The 21,266-nt window shown below is 44.4% G+C and overlaps 2 protein-coding genes across 2 annotated transcripts in view; one reads left to right on the top strand and one right to left on the bottom strand.

The window, feature by feature from the left end:
- The window catches only part of LOC311102607 (myelin transcription factor 1-like protein), a gene marked incomplete at both ends in the record, with an annotated part of 591,893 nt that overhangs the window by 320,060 nt on the left and 250,567 nt on the right, over positions 1 to 21,266 (top strand). The gene's annotated exons all lie outside the window — the stretch shown is intronic.
- LOC311103162 (trafficking protein particle complex subunit 12-like) lies at positions 14 to 21,262 on the bottom strand. Its single transcript, XM_084144712.1, has 12 exons — positions 21,209 to 21,262; positions 19,448 to 20,814; positions 19,214 to 19,330; positions 10,303 to 10,416; positions 9,663 to 9,801; positions 8,408 to 8,520; positions 8,199 to 8,271; positions 7,226 to 7,299; positions 3,234 to 3,332; positions 3,047 to 3,147; positions 2,671 to 2,758; positions 14 to 993 (listed from the first exon to the last, which is right to left on the bottom strand). The coding sequence occupies exons 2-12, from the start codon at positions 20,801 to 20,803 to the stop codon at positions 751 to 753; spliced, it is 2,517 nt and encodes an 838-aa protein (XP_084000838.1). The 5' UTR covers positions 20,804 to 20,814; positions 21,209 to 21,262; the 3' UTR covers positions 14 to 750.

The raw sequence follows: 21,266 nt of genomic DNA, 5'->3' as shown, positions 1-21,266 counted from the left end.
AATAACCATGGTAAAAGGTCAACACCAAGTTCAGTTTATTTAGATAAACAACATTCCTTTTCTCATATCTAGAGCAATACAGTACACAAACAAAATCAGGTCAACATGTAAACAAGCAGTTATACTTAAGAGATCATTAGGATAATTCAACAAGTCATTTTAATGAAGTAATTTAATACAATAACACTTTTTACATTAATATATTTTCCCTACTTATAATATATGTACAGTTTTTAATTATTCATATCTATTTTACATTCCTTTTGTTTTGTGGAGAGGGGTGTATCCTGAGCCAAGTCAATCATTGACCCTCAATTCAAAAGTTACAGAAGACCCTTTAAGTGTGGTTGATTTTACAGGACAAAGTAACAGATCAGGGTAAAGTAACATGATTTCAGGTTGATTTACTCAGGTCTTAATCACACAGGAATACAAAATGTCTGCCTTGTCTAAAAACATTGTACTGTATGTATTCACATACATATCCTATCAGCATTCACTTGTGATATTAGTGTTACACAATCATGATCATTTCCATCACTACTAGTATAATATGGGGAGTGGATTTGCCTGCGCTGTGAGGACAGTTGTGTGTGCCTGAACTGGAGTTCAGGCAGGGTAATGCCCATGTTGTTTAGTGGAGTGTAATGACACTCAAGCCTAGGCCGCACTCCTGATGGCCCCCTGTTCTTGCAATTGTTTTGTTCTAATCTTGTGACCTACAAGGGTCCCATACCTCCCTGGTTCCCTCTACACCAGTTTGAGGCACTGTGTGTTGAAGCTGTCTCCCTCTCGGCACGCCACTGACTCCAGCAAGGCCTGTTTCTTCTGGGTGGAGCGGGAGGACTCCAGCTCGTACATGGTGGTCAGGTTGAAGAGGACGCTCTCGTGGAGGTACAGGGCTGGGTCCTGTTGCACCAGGCCCTCCAGCTGTCTCAGGGACTCCTTCAGACGGCCCAGGTACAACAGGCACACTGCTGCATTGTTATTCGCCTGTAGGGGAGAGGAGAGAGAGCGGTTGTTGGCCTGCGGGGAGAGGAAGAGGCCAGAAAGCCCTCAGAAGAGAAGGGAAAGCAGTGGTATTACTCTACTGAAAGAAGGAGAAAGGTACCCACATAAAAAATTATACAGTTTACAATAGAATACTTTAGTACTTACTATAAAATTCTATAGTAAACTGTAGAATACTATACTACACTGTAGTATCCCTTGATCACGTGTAGTACTTTAGAATTGTGTAGTATACTGGAGAATACTATATTTAATACTACAGTATTATCTGCAAAAAACACTGTAGTAAATAGATGGGTTAGCTGATAACGTCATGATACCGATGCACACGCTTCAAATGGGGCAGACGTCTGAGTTGTTGTGATTCTGGATGGCTAGATAGCTACCAACAATGACAAGAAACTGCCATGTGGAGAATTGTGATTTGTTTCAGATAGTTTCATCTTGTTCTTGATACCATGTCTTGTTTTGAGGTGTTTTGACTGATTTCATGTGCTAATATTGCAAAAAAAATCGCTAGCTAGCTAACCAACAACTGTAATGATGTATTTGAGAGACAAGTGCTTATTGTGCAAATGTATTTATGTTTTCAATAAACATTGGGAGACTAAATAGTTTACATGTCAACAGTCTAAGCCAACCACGTCTGTTTTGCCCCATAGTTGTGCACACATCGGTTTTGTTGCTAAACAACCAACCCATCTATACTACAGTAATGTCCGCCAAAATATGTAACTATAGTAATACAAAAAAAAAAAAATTGCATATGCATTCCCCATATCCAAATTTGTGCCACCCATGAGTGAGAAACCTACATGCCAAGTACAGATCATATATTGTGTTCGCTATAGGTTATAGAAAGGAGCAGAAGCTCTGAACCATCAGTTCAGACTCCAGTCCTACCTACATTTTATGCAAAATCTGCTCTTAGTATTTGCCCAGTAGGTTTCCTCAAGGAGAAAGCCCCTACTTCTATGTCAAAGATAATAAAACAAAACACACTATAGTAAATACTACAGTAATATCCACAAAAGCACTACAGTAATTACTATAGTATATGCTATAGATTTTACTACAGTATTTATACTATAGTAAACTTTACAGTCATGTCCACAAAAACAGTACAGTGAATACTATACTATAGTATATAAATATAGTAATACTACAGTATTTAGAGCATAGTATATTTTAATATGGGTATGTCGGCATAGAGAGGGGAGAAAGCAAAAAGGAGTTATTTGCCTGCAGCTAGAGGAAAGAGGGCATTTTTGGCATGTGTTTGAAGAGAGGAGAGGGGACAAAGGCTTGAAGAGAGTGGGGAAATAAGTGTTATTAATCTACAGAGAAGGAGAGGAGAGAGTAATTCGCCTGAGGAAGAAAGGAGAAGAGCTCTGCACAGAGGAGAGAGAGGGAAGAAAGGCGTTATTTGTCTAGGGAGAAGACACTGTTATTGCCTTAGGGGAAGAAAGGGAGGCTGTTTTCTTGCCTGAGGAGAGGGGAAATATCATGCAGTCGAGGGGAGAGATCTGCCTCAAACTAGCGTGCATTCATTCATTTACAGTCTCTAGGAAAGAAACTTCCGATGTATCCTAGAAAATGTGTTTGTCTGTTAATCAAGTATAGTTGTCATAAATTGTTGTAGATTGCGTGATCACATACCACTGGGTTTTTGGGGTCGATCTTCAGGACCTCTGCGAACGAGGAGTGTGCCTCTGAGTAGTTGTTCTGACTGAGGTAGATGAAGGCCCTGAACCACACAACACACACACAGGTCGGCTGGGTTACTACAGAGACCTATCTCATTACAATGATTCTGTGTGAAGATGTGACAGTCGGCCAACTGACAGGAATTAACAGCTAATGTGAATCAACACAGTGTGAATGGCACCATTTTGTCTCCTAGCAAAGCGGCAAATAAAAGTGTGACCCCTGTGCCTACTTACACCCTACAACTGTGAAGGTAGTCCGATAGAAGTACAGATAAATTAATCTCAGAAATAGTTTCATTATTTATGACACACACACTGATTCGTACCTGTTCATCAAAACGCATGTGTCTATAGTTCCACTTCCCTTCTCTAGAGAGGCTTTCTCCACATCTAGGAAATACTTCTCGGCTGTTTTAATGTCTCCAATCTGGTCAGAAATAACAATTAAAACCAAAACGCATTATGTTGTGGAAAAAATAGTTGTAATTGATAGAGATAGGTGTGTGTGTTCACCTGCAGGAATATGCGTCCTATCCCACTCAGCAGCTGCACTCTCTGCTGGGGCTCGTACTGGATGATGGAGTGATATGTCTCTACAGCCAGAACATAGTCCTAGAGAAAGAGAGCGAGAGACACACACAGAGTGGGAGAGAGAGACAGAAAGAGAGAGAATTAATCAAGTGTATTGACCATTAGTAGGGCGAGGTGTCCCTGGTCACACCGTGCCCCAGCCATGGCTGTTCTCTGCCACACATCACATCGCTCACATGCTGACTGAACTGCTGAGCTGAGCACGGCTGCTATGTATCTGGGGATGGGAGAGGGGTCGGGTCAGTGAGTTGGTATGTGTTTACATCCATGCTACCACCAGCAGATGGCACTGTGTCTCTCTATGGTCCCCGTACAGAACACACTCTCCCACTTTCCCTCTGTCCCTCTATTTCTCCATCTCCCACTAACAAAGAATCCAATCAGCGTGATCCTATGGGATATTACTGGGAAGCCTGTGGTCTGCCATCATACATCTACAGACCAACACAAACAACATTTACACACAACTATCACTAGGAAAGAACAAGCAACATTGTTAGACAGCATTCTCTAGTAAAGTATAGAGCCCTCAAACTCAACTCAACACTGCATTTCTTTCATTGTTCCCCTCTAATCATGGACTGATTTAGACCTGGGACACCAGGTGGGTGCAATTAATTATCAGGTAGAACAGAAAACCAGGAGGCTCCGGACCTCGTAGGGTAAGAGTTGAATAACCCTGGTATAGAAGTACATTAAACATGATGAATGCCGTCTTCATCAAAGGAACTTGTCAAATGTCTTGTGTGTGTGTGTGTGTCAGGTGAACACTGGGTTACTCTGCATCTGTCAATGACATTACAACTCCAATCCATGATAGATCAACCAGAATGGTGGTTCTGGTACATGATAGCTTTGGGTTTCACCGTTTCCTCATTTGGTCTAGACTCTGGGTGATGATATTGAAGAAGATGTTTTGAACCGGCAGGACAGACACAGTGTCTTGGTGCAGGATATGCTCAGGCTAGCATCCACCTGGCTGTTCCACTGTCAGCATGTGTCTAGACAGAGGGCTGGAATGAAGAGGACTGAACCAGACAAACAGCATCTCTCCTTATATAATACAACACACACCTGAAAATAATTCTCCTAACACACTTACTCACTATGCACCAAAACAATGCTGCTAAAACCCAATAAGCCTTTATTAGCCATTGAAATAGAACACTAGTCACTTTAATAATGTTTACATATCTTGCATTACTCATCTCATATGTATATACTGTATTCTATAATATTCTACTGTATCTTAGTCCATGCCGCTGTCATTGCTCGTCCATATACAGTGCTATGAAAAAGTATTTGCCCCCTTTCTAATTTTCTCTACTTTTGCATATTTGTGATACTGAATTATCAGATCTTCAACCAAACCCTAATATTAGATAAAGGGAACATAAGTGAACAAATAACACAACAATTACATATTTATTTCATAAACAAAGTTATGCAACACCCAATTCCCCTGTGTGAAAAAGTAATTGCCCCCTTACAGTCAATAACTGGTTGTGCCACCTTTAGCTGCAATGACTCCAACCAAATGCTTCCTGCAGTTGTTGATCAGTCTCTCACGTCGCTGTGAAGGAATTTTGGCCCACTCTTCCATGCAGAACTGCTTTAACTCAGTGACGTGTGGGTTTTCAAGCATGAACTGCTCGTTTCAAGTCCTGCCACAACATCTCAATTGGGATTAGGTCTGGACTTTGACTAGGCCATTCCAAAACTTCAAATTTGTTGCTTTTTAGCAATTTTCATGTAGACTTGATTGTGTGTTTTAGATCATTGTCTTGCTGCATGACACAGCTGCGCTTCAGCTCACAGACGGATGGTCTGATGACCACATGACCTTCTCCCATTCCTCCTCTGGATCATCCAGATGGTCATTGGCAAACTTCAGATGGGCCTGGACATGCGCTGGCTTGAGCAGGGGGACCTTGCGTGCGCTGCAGGATTTTAATCCATGACGGCGTAGTGTGTTACTAATGGTTTTCTTTGAGACTGTGGTCCCAGCTCTCTTCAGGTCATTGACCAGGTCCTGCCGTGTAGTTCTGGGCTGATCCCTCACCTTCCTCATGATCATTGATGCCCCATGAGGTGAGATCATGCATGGAGCACCAGACCGAGGGTGATTGACCGTCATCTTGAACTTCTTCCATTTTCTAATAATTGCGCCAACAGTTGTTGCCTTCTCACCAAACTGCTTGCCTATTGTCCTGTAGCCCATCCAAGCCCTGTGCAGGTCTACAATTGTATCCCTGATGTCCTTACACAGCTCTCTGGTCTTGGCCATTGTGGAGAGGTTGGAGTCTGTTTGATTGAGTGTGTGGACAGGTGTCTTTTATACAGGTAACGAGTTCAAACAGGTGCAGTTAATACAGGTAATGAGTGGAGAATGAGTGGAGAACAGGAGGGCTTCTTAAAGAAAAACTAACAGGTTTGTGAGAGCCGGAATTCTTACTGGTTGGTAGGTGATCAAATACTTATGTCATGCAATAAAATGCAAATTAATTACTTAAAAATCATACAATGTGATTTTCTGGATTTTGTTTTAGATTCCGTCTCTCACAGTTGAAGTGTACCTATGATAAAAATTACAGACCTCTACATGCATTGTAAGTAGGAAAACATGCAAAATCGGCAGTGTATCAAATACTTGTTCTCCCCACTGTGTGTGTGTGTGTGTGTGTATATATATATATATATATTTTTTTTTTTTTTTTTCTGCTCCTGAACTACTTCTACTCTCAACCTCTCCGATCATTTTCATGATGTCCATCCGGTTTGCTTCTATATGCCATATCTTTCTAACTGTGCTCTTTCCCAAAAGCTCCCAACATACAACCTATATACTTATTATGGACACAGTATGCTTACATTATTAGCTATCTTTGTTATTATTTGTTGTTATTTGTTATTAGTCCCATCCTTCAACTCTATTCAATACCTCCCATCTATCTCTTAACACCATCCATATAGGATTTCTATTTGCCATATTTATTTCAACCGTACTGTGATGTTTTACAAAAGTTCTGAACCTTTCTATTCTCATTGCTTCTACAGATTCTGAATTAAAAATAAACATTTTTGCTAAAAGTATTATTATATTTTTGATTGATTGACTATGACTTTTCAGATCACCCAGTAATGCTATCTGCAAGGTTAGCTCCAGGTAAATATTGCAATCCTTTAGCCATTCCTGGACCTGTGTCCAAAAACAAGCTACAAATGGACAGAACCAAAACAAATGATCTAATGATTCTGTCTCTTCACAGCAAAATCTGCAGAGCTGGGAAGATTGTATCCCCCATATAAATAACATTCTATTGGTAGCAAGAATTTTATATAATAATTTAAATTGAAAGTTTAAAATTTTTGAATCCGGTGTCGTTTTGCGTGTCAGTTCATAAACACTATGCCATGGGATCGGTACGTCAAAGATCTCTTCCCAACTATTTTGCAATCTATATGGGATGCATGTATATATTCTTAATTCCATTCCTTACTCAGATGTGTGTATTGGGTATATGTTGTGAAACTGTTAGATATTACTTGTTAGATATTACTGCACTGTTGGAGCTAGAAACACAAGCGTTTCGCTACACCCACAATAATATCTGCTAAACACGTATGTGACAAATACAAATTGATTTGATTTGTCTGTACATGTGTCTTGCTAGTCGTTATCTATTCCTCTAACTCCCTCCGCTAGCTTCCTGACAGCCATGGACGGGCATGTGTGTGAATATGTGACTGGGCATGAAGGAATGTGTGAAAGCATGTGTGTAAGTACGTCAATGAATGTGTGTGTTAGAGTTGGTGTGTGTATGCACATACACACAGAGGGGACTATGGTAGCTCTGTGCTGCCGTTAGTCCCCACCCCACACACCCATGCACACACACACACAGAACACATACCTTCATCATGAGCAGACAGTTAGCCATGGCGTACATGACCCGACTCAGACGAGACCTCCACAGCTGAAGAGATGCTGCAACACAGGAGGACACATTGGTTTCATTTCAGACCTGTTGATTTATTTATCTGGGCAATTTTAGCATTGTGGGACCATACATTTATTCAATATTTCACTGTACAAAAATAGAGTTGACTATAACACATAGCAGAAGCATGAAAGAGGAAATTCAGCACCCCCTTCCATTTCTCTCTCATCGCTCTATCCAACTACCCCTCCCCTCATCACACTAGTATTTCCATCACCTTCCAAACCATCATTATTTGTCTGAGAAGAGAGGGAAAGAAGACAATGCAACTCCCTCTCCCACACACTCACTCTTTCTATCCTCAGGCTGATTGTATAGGCTGTCAGTGGGCTTGTTTGCACTCATCTGCAGCAGGGTGTGTGTGTGTTCATATGCGTGAATGTGTACGGACCGGATTGTGTGTAGTGTGTACAGACATATCATTGTGTGTGTGTATAACTGTAGGAGTGTGTAGTGAACCTGTGTGTGTGTGTGTTCAGCTGACTGAGGCAATCACTCAGTGGGGGTCTATTGAGATGCGCAACTCTTTGTTATTGAGTGCGTAGGAAGAGAAGCAGAGAGAGAGACTGACAAAGGAGTTTGAGATGCAACTACCAGATCCCTCTGCATCTGAACAGTAAGTTGAACCAATTATTGAAAAGTTTCGGTGCACTTAGCCATGTCTTATGTATTGATTGATTTGTCACGACCCAAAACCAACTGTCTTAATGATCTATGCCCATTTAATAAGTTCCTTTCATATAAAACAAAGGTCTGACAGCAAATTAGTGGATCACTGGGAAGAGGATGGTTGAGGTTGATGCGAATAACACTGGGTATTGAGCGTGGGTTTACACTAGTCTGTCTGATAGTGTGGGATGGGTGGGAACTAGACACTGTGTTGTACCTTGTCTGTTCTCCTGGGTGAGGTTGATCATACTGCCGTCCTCAGCCAAGCCCTGCTCTAGGTTATCCAGGATCTACCAGGAGAGACAGTTTTAAAAAGGGGACACATTGTAACAAGGTAGTCATTATTTTTCAATGCATCACTAACTTTATTGGAAGAAAACAAAAGCGAGAGAGGACACGATAGAAAGTTGGTGTGTGTGAACTCACGGTCTGACAGACGGTCCTCATGCTGTGTAGTCTGTCCAGAGACTCCTGTGGTTTCCCCAGGTACTGAGGCAGCTCTGCATGCAGCACCCGCATTGAGAACGGAACCATGGAGCCTGAGAGAGAGAAGAGAATCTTCACACATATGTCATTCTCAAACTCCCACAGATGAAACGTACAGATGGCATTGAGAAACGTGTGTTGCAAAGCAGGAAGCCTCTTCTCTCTAACACTCTCTTCCTCTCTTTCTTCATCTCTCTACCTCCCACCCCTTTCTCCTCTCCCTGAGGAACGAAGGCCCTACCTAGAGGTGAGCAGTGATACGTGTGCCTGAGCTTTGAGCCTTTTATCTCTGGGCTCTTTGATAGCTACAGAGAAAGCACCCTCTCGGTCTGTCAGTCTGTCAGTCTCTCTCTCCCTCTGTCGGTCTGTCTGTGTAGAGGTTCTCTGGTAATCAGCAGCACCCATGAAAACACCAACGACTCCTCCATCTACAGCTTTACAGTGACGTCACAGAGAGAACATCCATGTTCTGGAGTAGTAAGGGTCAGGGGTTAAACTCGTTTCATCCTGATGACTTAAAGAAACATCTGACCTGTCGGCTTCGTGTAGAATGAGTGAACTAAATGAAAGTACATCCCATCATTTAGCGAGAACCTATGACTTGTTGATGCAGATAAAATAAAATAATAATTCAAGTTACCTTTAAAACAAATTAATAACCGATTCCGTTTTTTTTACACAGTATATCCTGCTTGTTGTTTGAGAGGAGATGCTTGGCGCTCACTAATGTTCCTTCTAAGAGTTAGATCATGGATAATAGATATTGGATGGGGGCAGCAGACCTTCAGATGTTAATCTTTTATGCCAGGCAGGAAACTGTTGCCAGTATCTGGAGGCACCTGGGGCAGCACAAAGCATTTCATATTGAGGAATGGAAATTCAATCTGCTCTCCCCTTGGACAGCTGTGTGGTGTAGCTTCAAGCGTTCACCTCGGTTCTCTCTCTCTCTGTGTGTGTGTGTGTGTCCACGGCCATGACTCTACAGCGATTGCCTCTACTATAGTAACCCCTAGGGCTGTAAAGACTAAAGCAATGGCACTACATCAGAGAGCTGTTCATGCAGAGTTAAAAGGAAAAAACAACAGTGGCAATGAAATAAAGTGTTGTCTTTGGTTGTTAGCAGGGCTGGGGTATTTCTATGGTTTGATCAGGGCGTTTGGTTATTATTTTAAGTATAGATGGTGTGTGTGTGTACCTCTCCTCCCAGGGTATACGGTAGGGTAGTATTCATAGTAGAGGTCAGGTTGGTCCACGTTTCCAAACGGCTCCAGTTCCATTTCAGCATTCTGGAACAGGCTCAGCTTGGTGAGCAGGGCCAGGCGAACAAACCACAGCTGCAACAACACACACATATATATAGAACCTTAAATATATGTGTATGCATATCAGGCCGCTCCTGTCATCCTGCGTGTGTGTCCTAGCCTGTTTCCCCCATCCTCTCTGTGAATGTGTGGAGTGGTGTGTGTTTGTCAGCCCACTCTTGTCATCCTGAGTGTAATTCATGCAGGCAGCTCCTGGCTTCCACCCCCATCCTCTCCTCTCCTCTCCTCTCCTCTCCTCTCCTCTCCTCTCCTCTCCTCTCCTCTCCTCTCCTCTCCTCTCCTCTCCTCTCCTCTCCTCTCCTCTCCTCTCCTCTCCTCTCCTCTCCTCTCCTCTCCTCTCACGTTAGACTTACCTCTATTCCCCAGACACACTGTACCGACACTTAGCTACATACATGAACAGATACATGACAACACACATAAACCACTCTCACACATACAGACATGTGCACCAGTATTGCACTTGTATTGCCAAAGACAAACAGAAACATAGACAGACAGACAGACAGGTACCTGTAGTGAGTCAGTGGTGTGGCTGGTGGGCTGGCCAGCCTTACCGTAGCCCTGACCATGAGCTGTCAACAGTCTGCCTGTCAGGTCCACCGCAGCACGCCAGTTCTTCGTGCTCTACAGGGACAGAGGAGCCGTTCAACAAAACCAACACACAAGGTAAGAGGACAGGCACACACACACTGGACACAGTGACCCCTAAAATCAACCAACCAGAGATGCCAACCATAGCATTGTCAAGTGAGTTTATGACTGGTGGTATTAGGGGTAAGGGCCGGGGCAGCCAAAGACAGGGGACCGAGGGACATAAGAGGGTGTGTATAGTTGAGCCTCCCAATCAGTAAGGATGACAAGGTCAGCCCAGAGATTGGGTTTTCACTGCACGGCCATTCATCACAGCCAGCCACCTAATTAGGTAGCAGAGGATTACACATAAAACAGAGAGGGGGGGGGGTGAAATGAGAATAGAAGAACAGAGAGGGGAGAGGAAGGCAAGCTAGATCTATTGAGTGAGTGAATAGAGGAGAGAGAGCCCAGTCACAACAGACAGCTTTTTCCTATACTGGAGCACAGGTGGTGTTCCATCATGGGAGATTACACTGGGTTGTCACTAGTTAACACAGCCACAAAGTCATAATTATGGCTAATCCCGACCCATTTCTTTTTATTTTAAACCTAACCTTAACCACACTGATAACCTTACGCCTAAATTCTTGTAGCCAATTTTGACTTTGTGGCTGTGTTAATTAGTGATGACCATTTCACTGGGACAATGAAAGACATCCTTTCTCCCCCTCCTTTATCTCTTTTCCTCCCTTGCTTTCGCTCTCACTCTTTCACACATACAGTCCCTCTCCCCTTTAGCCTGTCCCCTCCCTCCATGCCAGTGTCCCTGGTGCCTCTAAATCTTAATTAGTGGGTGAAATGAAGCTGAAAGCGAGAGGCATGGAGATGGCCAGAAGCAGCTGCAGCCACTGAGACAGAACCCACGGCAGTCCCCGGACAATTTTCGGAAAGTTACCAGAATTTTGCAACCCTATACTGTACATACAGTGGGGAGAACAAGTATTTGATACACTGCCGATTTTGCAGGTTTTCCTACTTACAAAGCATGTAGAGGTCTGTAATTTTTATCAAAGGTACACTTCAACTGTGAGAGACGGAATCTAAAACAAAAATCCAGAAAATCACATTGTATGATTTTTAAGTAATTAATTTGCATTTTATTGACATAAGTATTTGATCACCTACCAACCAGTAAGAATTCCGGCTCTCACAGACCTGTTAGTTTTTCTTTAAGAAGCCCTACTGTTCTCCACTCATTACCTGTATTAAATGCACCTGTTTGAACTCGTTACCTGTATAAAAGACACCTGTCCACACACTCAATCCAACCTCTCCACAATGGCCAAGACCAGAGAGCTGTGTAAGGACATCAGGGATAAAATTGTAGACCTGCACAAGGCTGGGATGGGCTACAGGACAATAGGCAAGCAGCTTGGTGAGAAGGCAACAACTGTTGGTGCAATTATTAGAAAATGGAAGAAGTTCAAGATGACGGTCAATCACCCTCGGTCTGGGGCTCCATGCAAGATCTCACCTCGTGGGGCATCAATGATCATGAGGAAGGTGAGGGGTCAGCCCAGAACTACATGGCAGGACCTGGTCAATGACCTGAAGAGAGCTGGGACCACAGTCTCAAAGAAAACCATTAGTAACACACTACGCCGTCATGGATTAAAATCCTGCAGCGCACGCAAGGTCCCCCTGCTCAAGCCAGCGCATGTCCAGGCCCATCTGAAGTTTGCCAATGACCATCTGGATGATCCAGAGGAGGAATGGGAGAAGGTCATGTGGTCTGATGAGACAAAAATCGAGCTTTTTGGTCTAAACTCCACTCGCCGTGTTTGGAGAAAGAAGAAGGATGAGTACAACCCCAAGAACACCATTCCAACCGTGAAGCATGGAGGTGGAAACATCAATCTTTGGGGATGCTTTTCTGCAAAGGGGACAGGACGACTGCACCGTATTGAGTGGAGGATGGATGGGGCCATGTATCGCGAGATCTTGGCCAACAACCTCCTTCCCTCAGTGAGAGCATTGAAGATGGGTCGTGGCTGGGTCTTCCAGCATGACAACGACCCAAAACACACAGCCAGGGCAACTAAGGAGTGGCTCCGTAAGAAGCATCTCAAGGTCCTGGAGTGGTCTAGCCAGTCTCCAGACCTGAACCCAATAGAAAATATTTGGAGGGAGCTGAAAGTCCGTATTGCCCAGCGACAGCCCCGAAACCTGAAGGATCTGGAGAAGGTTTGTATGGAGGAGTGGGCCAAAATCCCTGCTGCAGTGTGTGCAAACCTGGTCAAGACCTACAGGAAACGTATGATGCCTGTAATTGCAAACAAAGGTTTCTGTACCAAATATTAAGTTCTGCTTTTCTGATGTATCAAATACTTATGTCATGCAATAAAATGCAAATTAATTACTTCAAAATCATACAATGTGATGTTCTGGATTTTTGTTTTAGATTCCGTCTCTCACAGTTGAAGTGTACCTATGATAAAAATTACAGACCTCTACATGCTTTGTAAGTAGGAAAACCTGCAAAATCGGCAGTGTATCAAATACTTGTTCTACCCACTGTACATACCCTCACACCACCCTTAGTATATCAACCATATCCCATAATGTAGTGGCACCAAGTCGCAAGTCGGCTTGAAAAAGAGCACCACCTGTTGGCCGGTGGTCTCCGAAAGAGGTGCCGGTTTAGTATTGGCACAACTTTTCCAGAGTCCCAGTAAGAGGACTGATAATGACCAGCAGAAGACAGGGATAGCCTACAATTCACACTTTATTTCCCACCCAATACAGGCACACACACACAACTTCACAGAGGAGGGAACTATTGGTAATGTAGCCTGTAAACAATGGGGACCCATTCCCCACCTCTGCTCCCTGCAGGGTGAGGTAGGCAGAGTTGGGGGCAGGTAGGCTACTTGTTTCAAGAGTTAGAGAGGGCTGTGAGTTAGTGTTCAGGAGAGGGACTCTAAGGGTTTTCTACAAGGGGTCGTTCCACCTCAAAAAGCACAAGAAAGATGATTGACACCCACCATCTAGATGGCTCCTAAATTGTTTCTGTTGATAGAAACAGAAAAGATGTAGCATTCCTGCAACTGATACTCATTGTTGGGGTGGGTTTGGTGTGGGGGGTGGGGGATCCATGGGTGGCTTTTGACCATTTAGATTCCTCATGTCTAACTCATTGTTAGAAAAAATGTTAGGTCCAAATCCGACGCTAGGTACTATATTTATTGATATTATATGAATCCTATAAATTAAAATGTCTAATTTGGGTGCAATCAATTAGCTTAATTTCTCAGAGATCAAATTATTTTCCAACAAAATAATGTTGCAGGGATGCTAATCTTATGTTTCTAACTACAGAAATGATTTCAGAACAATCTGAGATGGTGGGTGTGGAACGACCCCAAGGCTAGTGACTGATATTAGTGAGTGCCACCCCACCCATGCATACCCAAACACCCAACATCATCAATAATAGAATGGTGAATCCCAGGTGTGAGTCATTTCAATTAGAAGAGATGGAAGTGTGATATGGCATGATTAATATACTGAACAAAAATATAAACGCAACATGTGACAAATACAATTTTGATTTTACTGAGTTACAGTTCATAGAAGGAAATCAGTTAATTTAAATAAATGCATTAGGCCCTAGTCTATGGATTTCACGACTGGGAATACACATATGCTCACTAACAGGGATGTAAACAAATTTGTGCACAACATTTGAGAGAAATAAGGTTTTTGTGTGTATGGAACATTTCTGGGATCTTTTATTTCAGGTTATGACACATGGGACCAACAATTGACATGCTGCGTTTATATATTTTTCAGTATAATTTAGCTCCGCTCATATTACTCTGCAATAAGTGACAATCAGATCCCCCTAAATCAAATGAGAATGCATTAAGATAGATAAGGTGCTGATTATATTGGGTGTTATTTAATGAGGAAATGCAGATCAACACAGAATGTGTACTGAGCAGGGCCACAGTGCAGGCCTAAATTAACACTCCCGTCTCTCACACTGGGGAAGGAAGTGGATTAGCCACAGTTTGCATGCATAGTGTTCGCACACAAACACTGGGAGGCAGGGGAATCAACTTCATTTCAGCTCATCCCTTTTTATTCACCTGATTTAAAAGGTTCAACAGAAGCCCTTGTGAGTACTACAGACGTGTGCATGCACTCATGCACGCACACAGCTGGGGGAGAGATAACCAAGAGGATGACAAGTCAGCTAGTGTCAGATCATGCTCTGTTTGACTAGCCACAGTTCTGAGGGGCAACAGCGAGTGACTCCAGAGCCAGTGAAACCAATCAGGCCTTGGGCACCCGCCAGGGAGCTTCATCCCCACCCCATAGGAGAAGAACAGAGAGACTTCACTACAGCCTACTACTTCAATAGAATATGACTGGATTCCCTACTCATACAAACACACATAAACACACAATACTGTATTTGCAATTAGCAGCATCATGGGTTTAAAAGGGGTGAGGATTCTTAATTGTGTTGAAGATCACAAGTTCAGAGATTTTCCTTTGGTGAACTAAAAACTCCCTGAAGCAAAGCTCACTGCACACCCACTGCAAGGGCTCTCGTGAGACACCAGCCTCCAGCCAAACACAGTAGAAAGGCTACTCGCCCTGTTGTGGGCCCTGTTCTGCCTAACAAACTAAGCTCCTGTGCCACCTCAATTTAGCCCCAGCATTTTGAATTAATACAGAGTGCAGAGACAAAAGAAAGGCAGTATGCAAAACACGCTAGCATCTCTAAGGCGTTTTTAGTGGCTAACCTGTCTGATGGTTTGTTGAAGGGCTGTAGGCCTTGTATCAGTGGCCATGAGTGCCAGTCCAGGGCTTTGCCTCCAGGCCAGAGGATGGACTGACTTGCTGACTGTTCTAAAGACCATAGGAGTTTATTTTTGAAGTGATCCAGACATCTAGAGCCCTGGGACAATAGAATCGATAATATGCGATGTAACTTTGTGAAGTAACTAGCTTAGGGATTGCATAGCAACTCTGTATAAACCTATAATGGCTGTCTCTGGGAGAGTTCTGAACAGCGCTACTTTGGGTGACATCAGTCAGTCACTGATAGACAGTGTTTGATGACATTGTCCACAGATGGATTTAAAGGCCTCATTCTCCCTTTACAAAACTCTGTACCTAGCTGTATCTACATGGCCAGTGCTTATGCCCAGGACCAGCGCTGAAAAGCACTGACTGCTATAGCCTACGACAAACCGCTGACACAGCTAGTCCAGGTCTCGATGTTGTAATGGGTTGAGTTAATGACAACTCTGCTGCACACCTTCAGGTAGCTACTGTATAATGCAGGTCATTGTGGTTACAGAGTGGAGGGAGCATCAAGGCCAAGGCTGACCCAGCCAAGGTGGGAGGAAGGTGGGGATGATGCTAATCATAACTCCCCCGGCCTCCTTCCTCCACTGGACATATGGCCCCGGCACAGACAGGCCCCAGGCCCAGACACCAGCACACTAGGAGGAGAGGGAGGTCATCAGCCCCAGAGGAAGAGAGTGAGAGGGATGGAGAGAAGGAAGGAGAGAGGTGGTTAATCAGAATGACATATTAGCCAGGCCTGGGCCCTGCTGAGAGAGCGGGGACGCTGACCAGCCACAGGGAGAGAGAGGAGACAGGTCACTGGAGAGAGATGAGATAAATATAAGCCCTTGGCCAATATCACTATGGGGAGAGAGAGAGGGGAGACAGGTCACCAGAGGGAGAGATGGAGACAGAGGCCATGGGTAATGCTGAGCAAGCGGGGGCATTGGCCAGCTGACATTGGCCACAAGAGACTGAGGAGAGACAGGTCACAACAGCCTCAGAGGAAATGAGGAAGGGATGAGAGCGAGGGAGTGAAGAGAGAGAAAAGTAAAGTCCCTGAGCCCTGCTGAGCAAGAGGGGAAATGCTGACGAGCCGACTCAGGGGAGAGGACAGACAGGTCACTAGCTCTCAAAGGAAGGATAGAGAGAGGGATGGGAGGGAGAGAGAGAGACACCCTGAGGGATAGAGGACAGCTAACCAAGCAGAGAGAAAGAGGACCTGGCTCTCCCTCGAAAACACCAACATTCTACAGGATTTGGGTCAGTTCCATTTCAAGTCAGTGTGTAGCTATGATATTTGGACTCAGTTATTGTATGTACAGTTGGTGTTAATAACATTTTAGCTGCGCTGTGGATCAGTGGGGGATGGGGAGAGAGAGAACGCAGCATCTGTTCTCAAAGCCTCGCTCTTCTCCACAGAGGCTGTTTCCTTCTTTTTATCCCTCGCTTCCCCTCCCCTCATCTCTCTTCTTTCCCTGCCTAATAGCTCTCTTCTTCCCTTCCCATCTCTCTTGTCCTTCCTCCATCTCTCCTCTCCTCTGTTCTTCCCTTCCACAATCTCTGTGCTCCTCCCTCCATCTGTGATAGCCAGCATTTGTGTGTTCTCTCAGAGGGAGTGTGGTGGCAGTAGTGTGGTGGCAGTAGTGTGGTGGCAGTAGTTTGGTGGCAGTGGGTGCAGTCACACTCTGGCACTGCAGCATGAGTCACTGCCAGCTCCCAGCAGCCCCCAGAATCAGGATGGAGTACACACACACACTGACAAAGACACACACTACACACACGCCAGAGGGAAGACTCACACACATCTCTATACAGCCACAGGGCACATCTAATTAGTTACTACAACCCCAGGGTACACATAGCTGTACACACACACACACACACACACACACACACACACACACAGAGTTTCTGATAGCCGATAAATAAAATTGGCGCAAGCCAATTGTCTGGGAGAAGAAAAAAAATCCCATTGCAAGATAATGCTTTTTAGCCTATTCATTGATGGAAATACCACTCAACGTAAATACATTTGACCGGTCATGCTTATCGTCTATAGATTAATTTGCATAATTTTGAGGAATTCAATTGGTGAGTGTGTACTTTCGTTAGTTGTTATGATTCTTATTTATCACACGTGCAGAGCACACAGATAAAGAGCGGGAAATCTGTCAGACAGCACGAGAGCTGCTGCTAAAGATCCTGTTGCTGCTGGAGTGAACATGTGCTTTAAAGCCCAATCATTGCACAATTCTAAATGCAATCGCGTGTTAAAAACTGTTTTGATGGCCACGATTAAAAAGAGCTACTATTTTTTTTTCTCAACTGGTATTTGAAGCGCACTTCCCATTCGCCATTAAAGTGCATAGACAACGGTAGGCATGCTAGTTATTGCATCTTTAGAGCTCAAGTTTTTCAAAATGTCTTATGGATATTTTTATCTCTGTCACATGAAACCGCTTGCATGTGCAGTGAGGTTTCGACAACAGTGTTTTCCCGCTAATTGCATTATGGAACAAATATTTGTGCGTAGGCTACTGCCGTGTGCACATCGCTGCGCTTATAATGTGAAGAGATAATATCTGATCAACATTTTAAGCTAAACGTTCTGATCTGTTGCATCAGCCTCATTGCTTTTTAAAGTTTTTTTTTGATGTACTGGTTGTATGAATTTGGGCTCTATCGTACTGCAACTGTCCCAGAGTCGGTTTGGAATAGTCTATTTCTTTCTCGCACAGAACGACAAGCTGACCAATACAATAGGTAAACTTTTCTACTATGGGGGATAGTTGACAAAAGCTTGCTGTTCGTTACTCATCTTGTTGGCTGAGGAAAAGTAAGTGTGGACAGTTATTCTACCAAGTGAACATGGGAATTCAGTAAGTTCTGTTAAGATGAATTACCATAATCTATAAATGGGTCTTTCTATAAACAAATGGGGCCAATGTGTGACATTTAGATAAACATTTCAAAATGGTTTGAAACAAAAATAAAAAAGATTTTCATGCAGTTCCGAATGTGTGAAAGTGAATATATGTAAATTGGCCCATAACTCCAACTATACAACCACATAGGCCTAGGACTATACATCCTTTAAGCAGGGCTAATATACATTGGCAAATCAAATTCTAGGACTTTTAGGGACTTTTCCAAGCACTTAATAGTAATTTTGAAGGACCTCAATGTTATACAATTGTATAATTTATATAATTATACATTTAGGGCATAGTATAGTATAGAACCCCCCCTTCCCCATAAAGCATGCAAAAAGTGTCAAAAAAGTAGGCCATTACCACTAACACACACCTTGCCAACATACACTGAGTGAATGGAAAAACAAACCACCCAGCTGTCTCAAATTCAGTGCAATCAATCATAACTTTTGATCAGTGTCAGGTTGACAGGCTGGAGCTGTGAGGGCCACAGTGGAGGAGCAAAGGCCATTGACATTTCAACAGACCTGCCTCACTCACAATCTCTGTGTCTAGTCGTGGCGGACTGCAGCCCACTGCCAGGTGCAGAAGGCCTTGAAATATGAAAAGAGCTCCCATGCATTAGACATCAGCAGCGAGAACTCAAAAGCCTGGAGTCTCTGTCTCTCACTCACTCACTCACTCACTCACTCACTCACTAATTTCCATGCTTTATGGAGGGATAGGGGAGACAGGTGAACCAGAGAAATGATAGGCTATTTTTGGCCCTGCGCTATTAACAACCATTCAATGAGGGTGGTGAGGCATACTCTAGGTAGTCATCATAGAAAGGGTATCTATCTGCTACATGCAAACAGCAATTTACACCCTTCTCTCACGGAATAAGTACAAATGCAAGTGTTTTCTGTGCAACCTATTGCTTTCAAATGGAGGGGAATGCAAAGGCAAAAAGATTATGGGTAAACCAAGTTTCCAACAAGGCTGTTACATATAGATGTATAAAATACCTGTTCACACAAACACATTAACATGCACGCACAGTGACTCACAATGAGTTGTTTGAGGCCCAGGAAGGACTGCTCTACTGAGTTGGCTGTAAGGACCTGTCTCTTCATAGCTGCCTGCTCCCCCATTAAACGCACCATCAGGTCCTTCACAGCATCACCCTGAAACACACACACAGGACTGGTCAGTGGTCATAATCAGTTAGGGCCAGGAGAAAATGACTAGATATCAACATGTATGGAAACCCAGCTCTATGGGCAAATGGCAAGCTAACCCACCTGCAGGTTGTCAAACTTGAGTCCGGGCATGGCCAGTCTCTCCCTCTCCACAAACACCTGGCTGTACTGCTGCGTTGCCATGGAGATCAGCACCTTCCTGGTCTCCTCAGAGGGCAGCCAGGCGTCGTACCTCTTATCAGCCTCACTCATGCTCAGAGCTGTGGCAAACGGGTCGTCTCCCCCCGAGAACACTGCCTGCAGCTGGGTGAAGGGCTGAGGAGGGGCTGTGGCCGGGGCTGGCTCTACTGGAGCCTGTTGAAGAGGCCTGGGGGTGGCTTCAGTCTGGGTAGGCCCAATGAAGGAGCTAGGGGTGGGGATGCCGGACTCTGTAGGCCCAGGGGTGGACAGAGAGGACCCAGAGGAAGCAGAGAGCTGGCGTTCAGGTGGGGCGGCTGACTTTGGGGACTCTGCGTTGGGGTTGCTGACAGAGATGAAGGAGGAGGAGGTGGTGAAGGAGTCAAAGAAGTCAGTAGCCGGGTTGACATGGCCACTGTCAGAGAAGAACTTGCTGAGGCTGGGGCTGGGCTGGCAGACCAGGGGAGCCAGCTGACTGGGGGTAATCTCTGTGCTCCCCCCAGTGCTACTACTGAAGCTGGGAGATTTAATTAGGGTAGGCTGGAAGCCGTCCGGCACCAGGGCCTGGGCTTTGAGCTGGCTGCCCTGGCTGAAGATGGTGCACACGGGGATGGTCTCATCCTGGGATGTGGTCCCTTTGCTGCTGGCCTCCAGGGCTGCTGCCTCAGGCTTGGGGCTGCCTGAGCTGGGGGTGCTGTCCTCTGGGGTTACAGCAGAGACAGAGACGGTGACAACGTCCTGGTCATCAGTGGTTCGCTTCTGTTTCACATCCTCCAATGGTTCCTCAGGGCTAGAGGCTACTGGACTTGTCTGCATCATCGCAGCCTCTATCTTGATCTCAGTAGTGTCTTGTCCAATCAGATCATCCACTTTCTCCTCCACCTTCTCCTTCTTTTCCTCCACTAAGGTTTCTTTAACCACTGCTGCTGCTGGCTCCTCCTCCCTCTCCTCAAACTGCTCCAGCAGGTTGTCCATGGGAACCACATCGTCCTCCTCACTGTTGTTGGGGGAGTCAGAGATCATGACACTCTCCATCATCTGGTCATTGAGCTTGTCCATCAGGCTCTCTGAGGGCGTGCTGTGGCTGTCCTCCTCGGGAGTGATGAAGGACTCGCCCCCCAGGTCGATGCTCTCCTCCTGGAAATGGACATCAGAGGAGGGTAGGAGGGTGGAGGCTGGCTCTGGAGGGATAGGGGCTTCACTCAGGCTGGGTTTAACCTCCACTGCCCCTGTGATGTCCAGGGTGACTGGCCTCTGGGCAGGAGTCTCGTTGTTGTCCATGCTTCTTTGCCCTGAGTAATAGCATAGCACGGGGAAATAAAGCAGATCCACAGAAATATAACATGGATTTGTAAGTATTTTGTCATGTGCGTTAAATTATAGGTAATGCATTTGGTATTTCTTATACTGGACTATAGTAGAAGTTTGTTGTGGTTGTTGCGTGATGACGATATGTTAACTGCTTAGCTAGCTAGCTAGCTAGCTATTTAACTAGCTAGCTAGCTATTTAACTAGCTTGTTAAGCTAGGTTACCGGTGCTTCAAATGGCGAAACGGATAGTATTTATTTTCATAAAAATATTAATACCAAACACTTGCTTAAAGAAATCACATTTAGCGATGCATCAGAATCTCCTGTCAAGCTGTAAACGCATAAATGTTAACAAAAAAGGGAGCTTTGTGTTACCTTTGCTTAGGAACGATGACAGCTACGGCCTGCGTTAGTTTTCCAGGAAGTGAAATGT

This window comes from Coregonus lavaretus, assembly GCF_964263955.1.
Source record: "Coregonus lavaretus genome assembly, chromosome: 27".
Taxonomy (NCBI): Eukaryota; Metazoa; Chordata; class Actinopteri; order Salmoniformes; family Salmonidae; genus Coregonus; species Coregonus lavaretus.
This window is presented reverse-complemented; position numbering and strand designations above follow the sequence as displayed.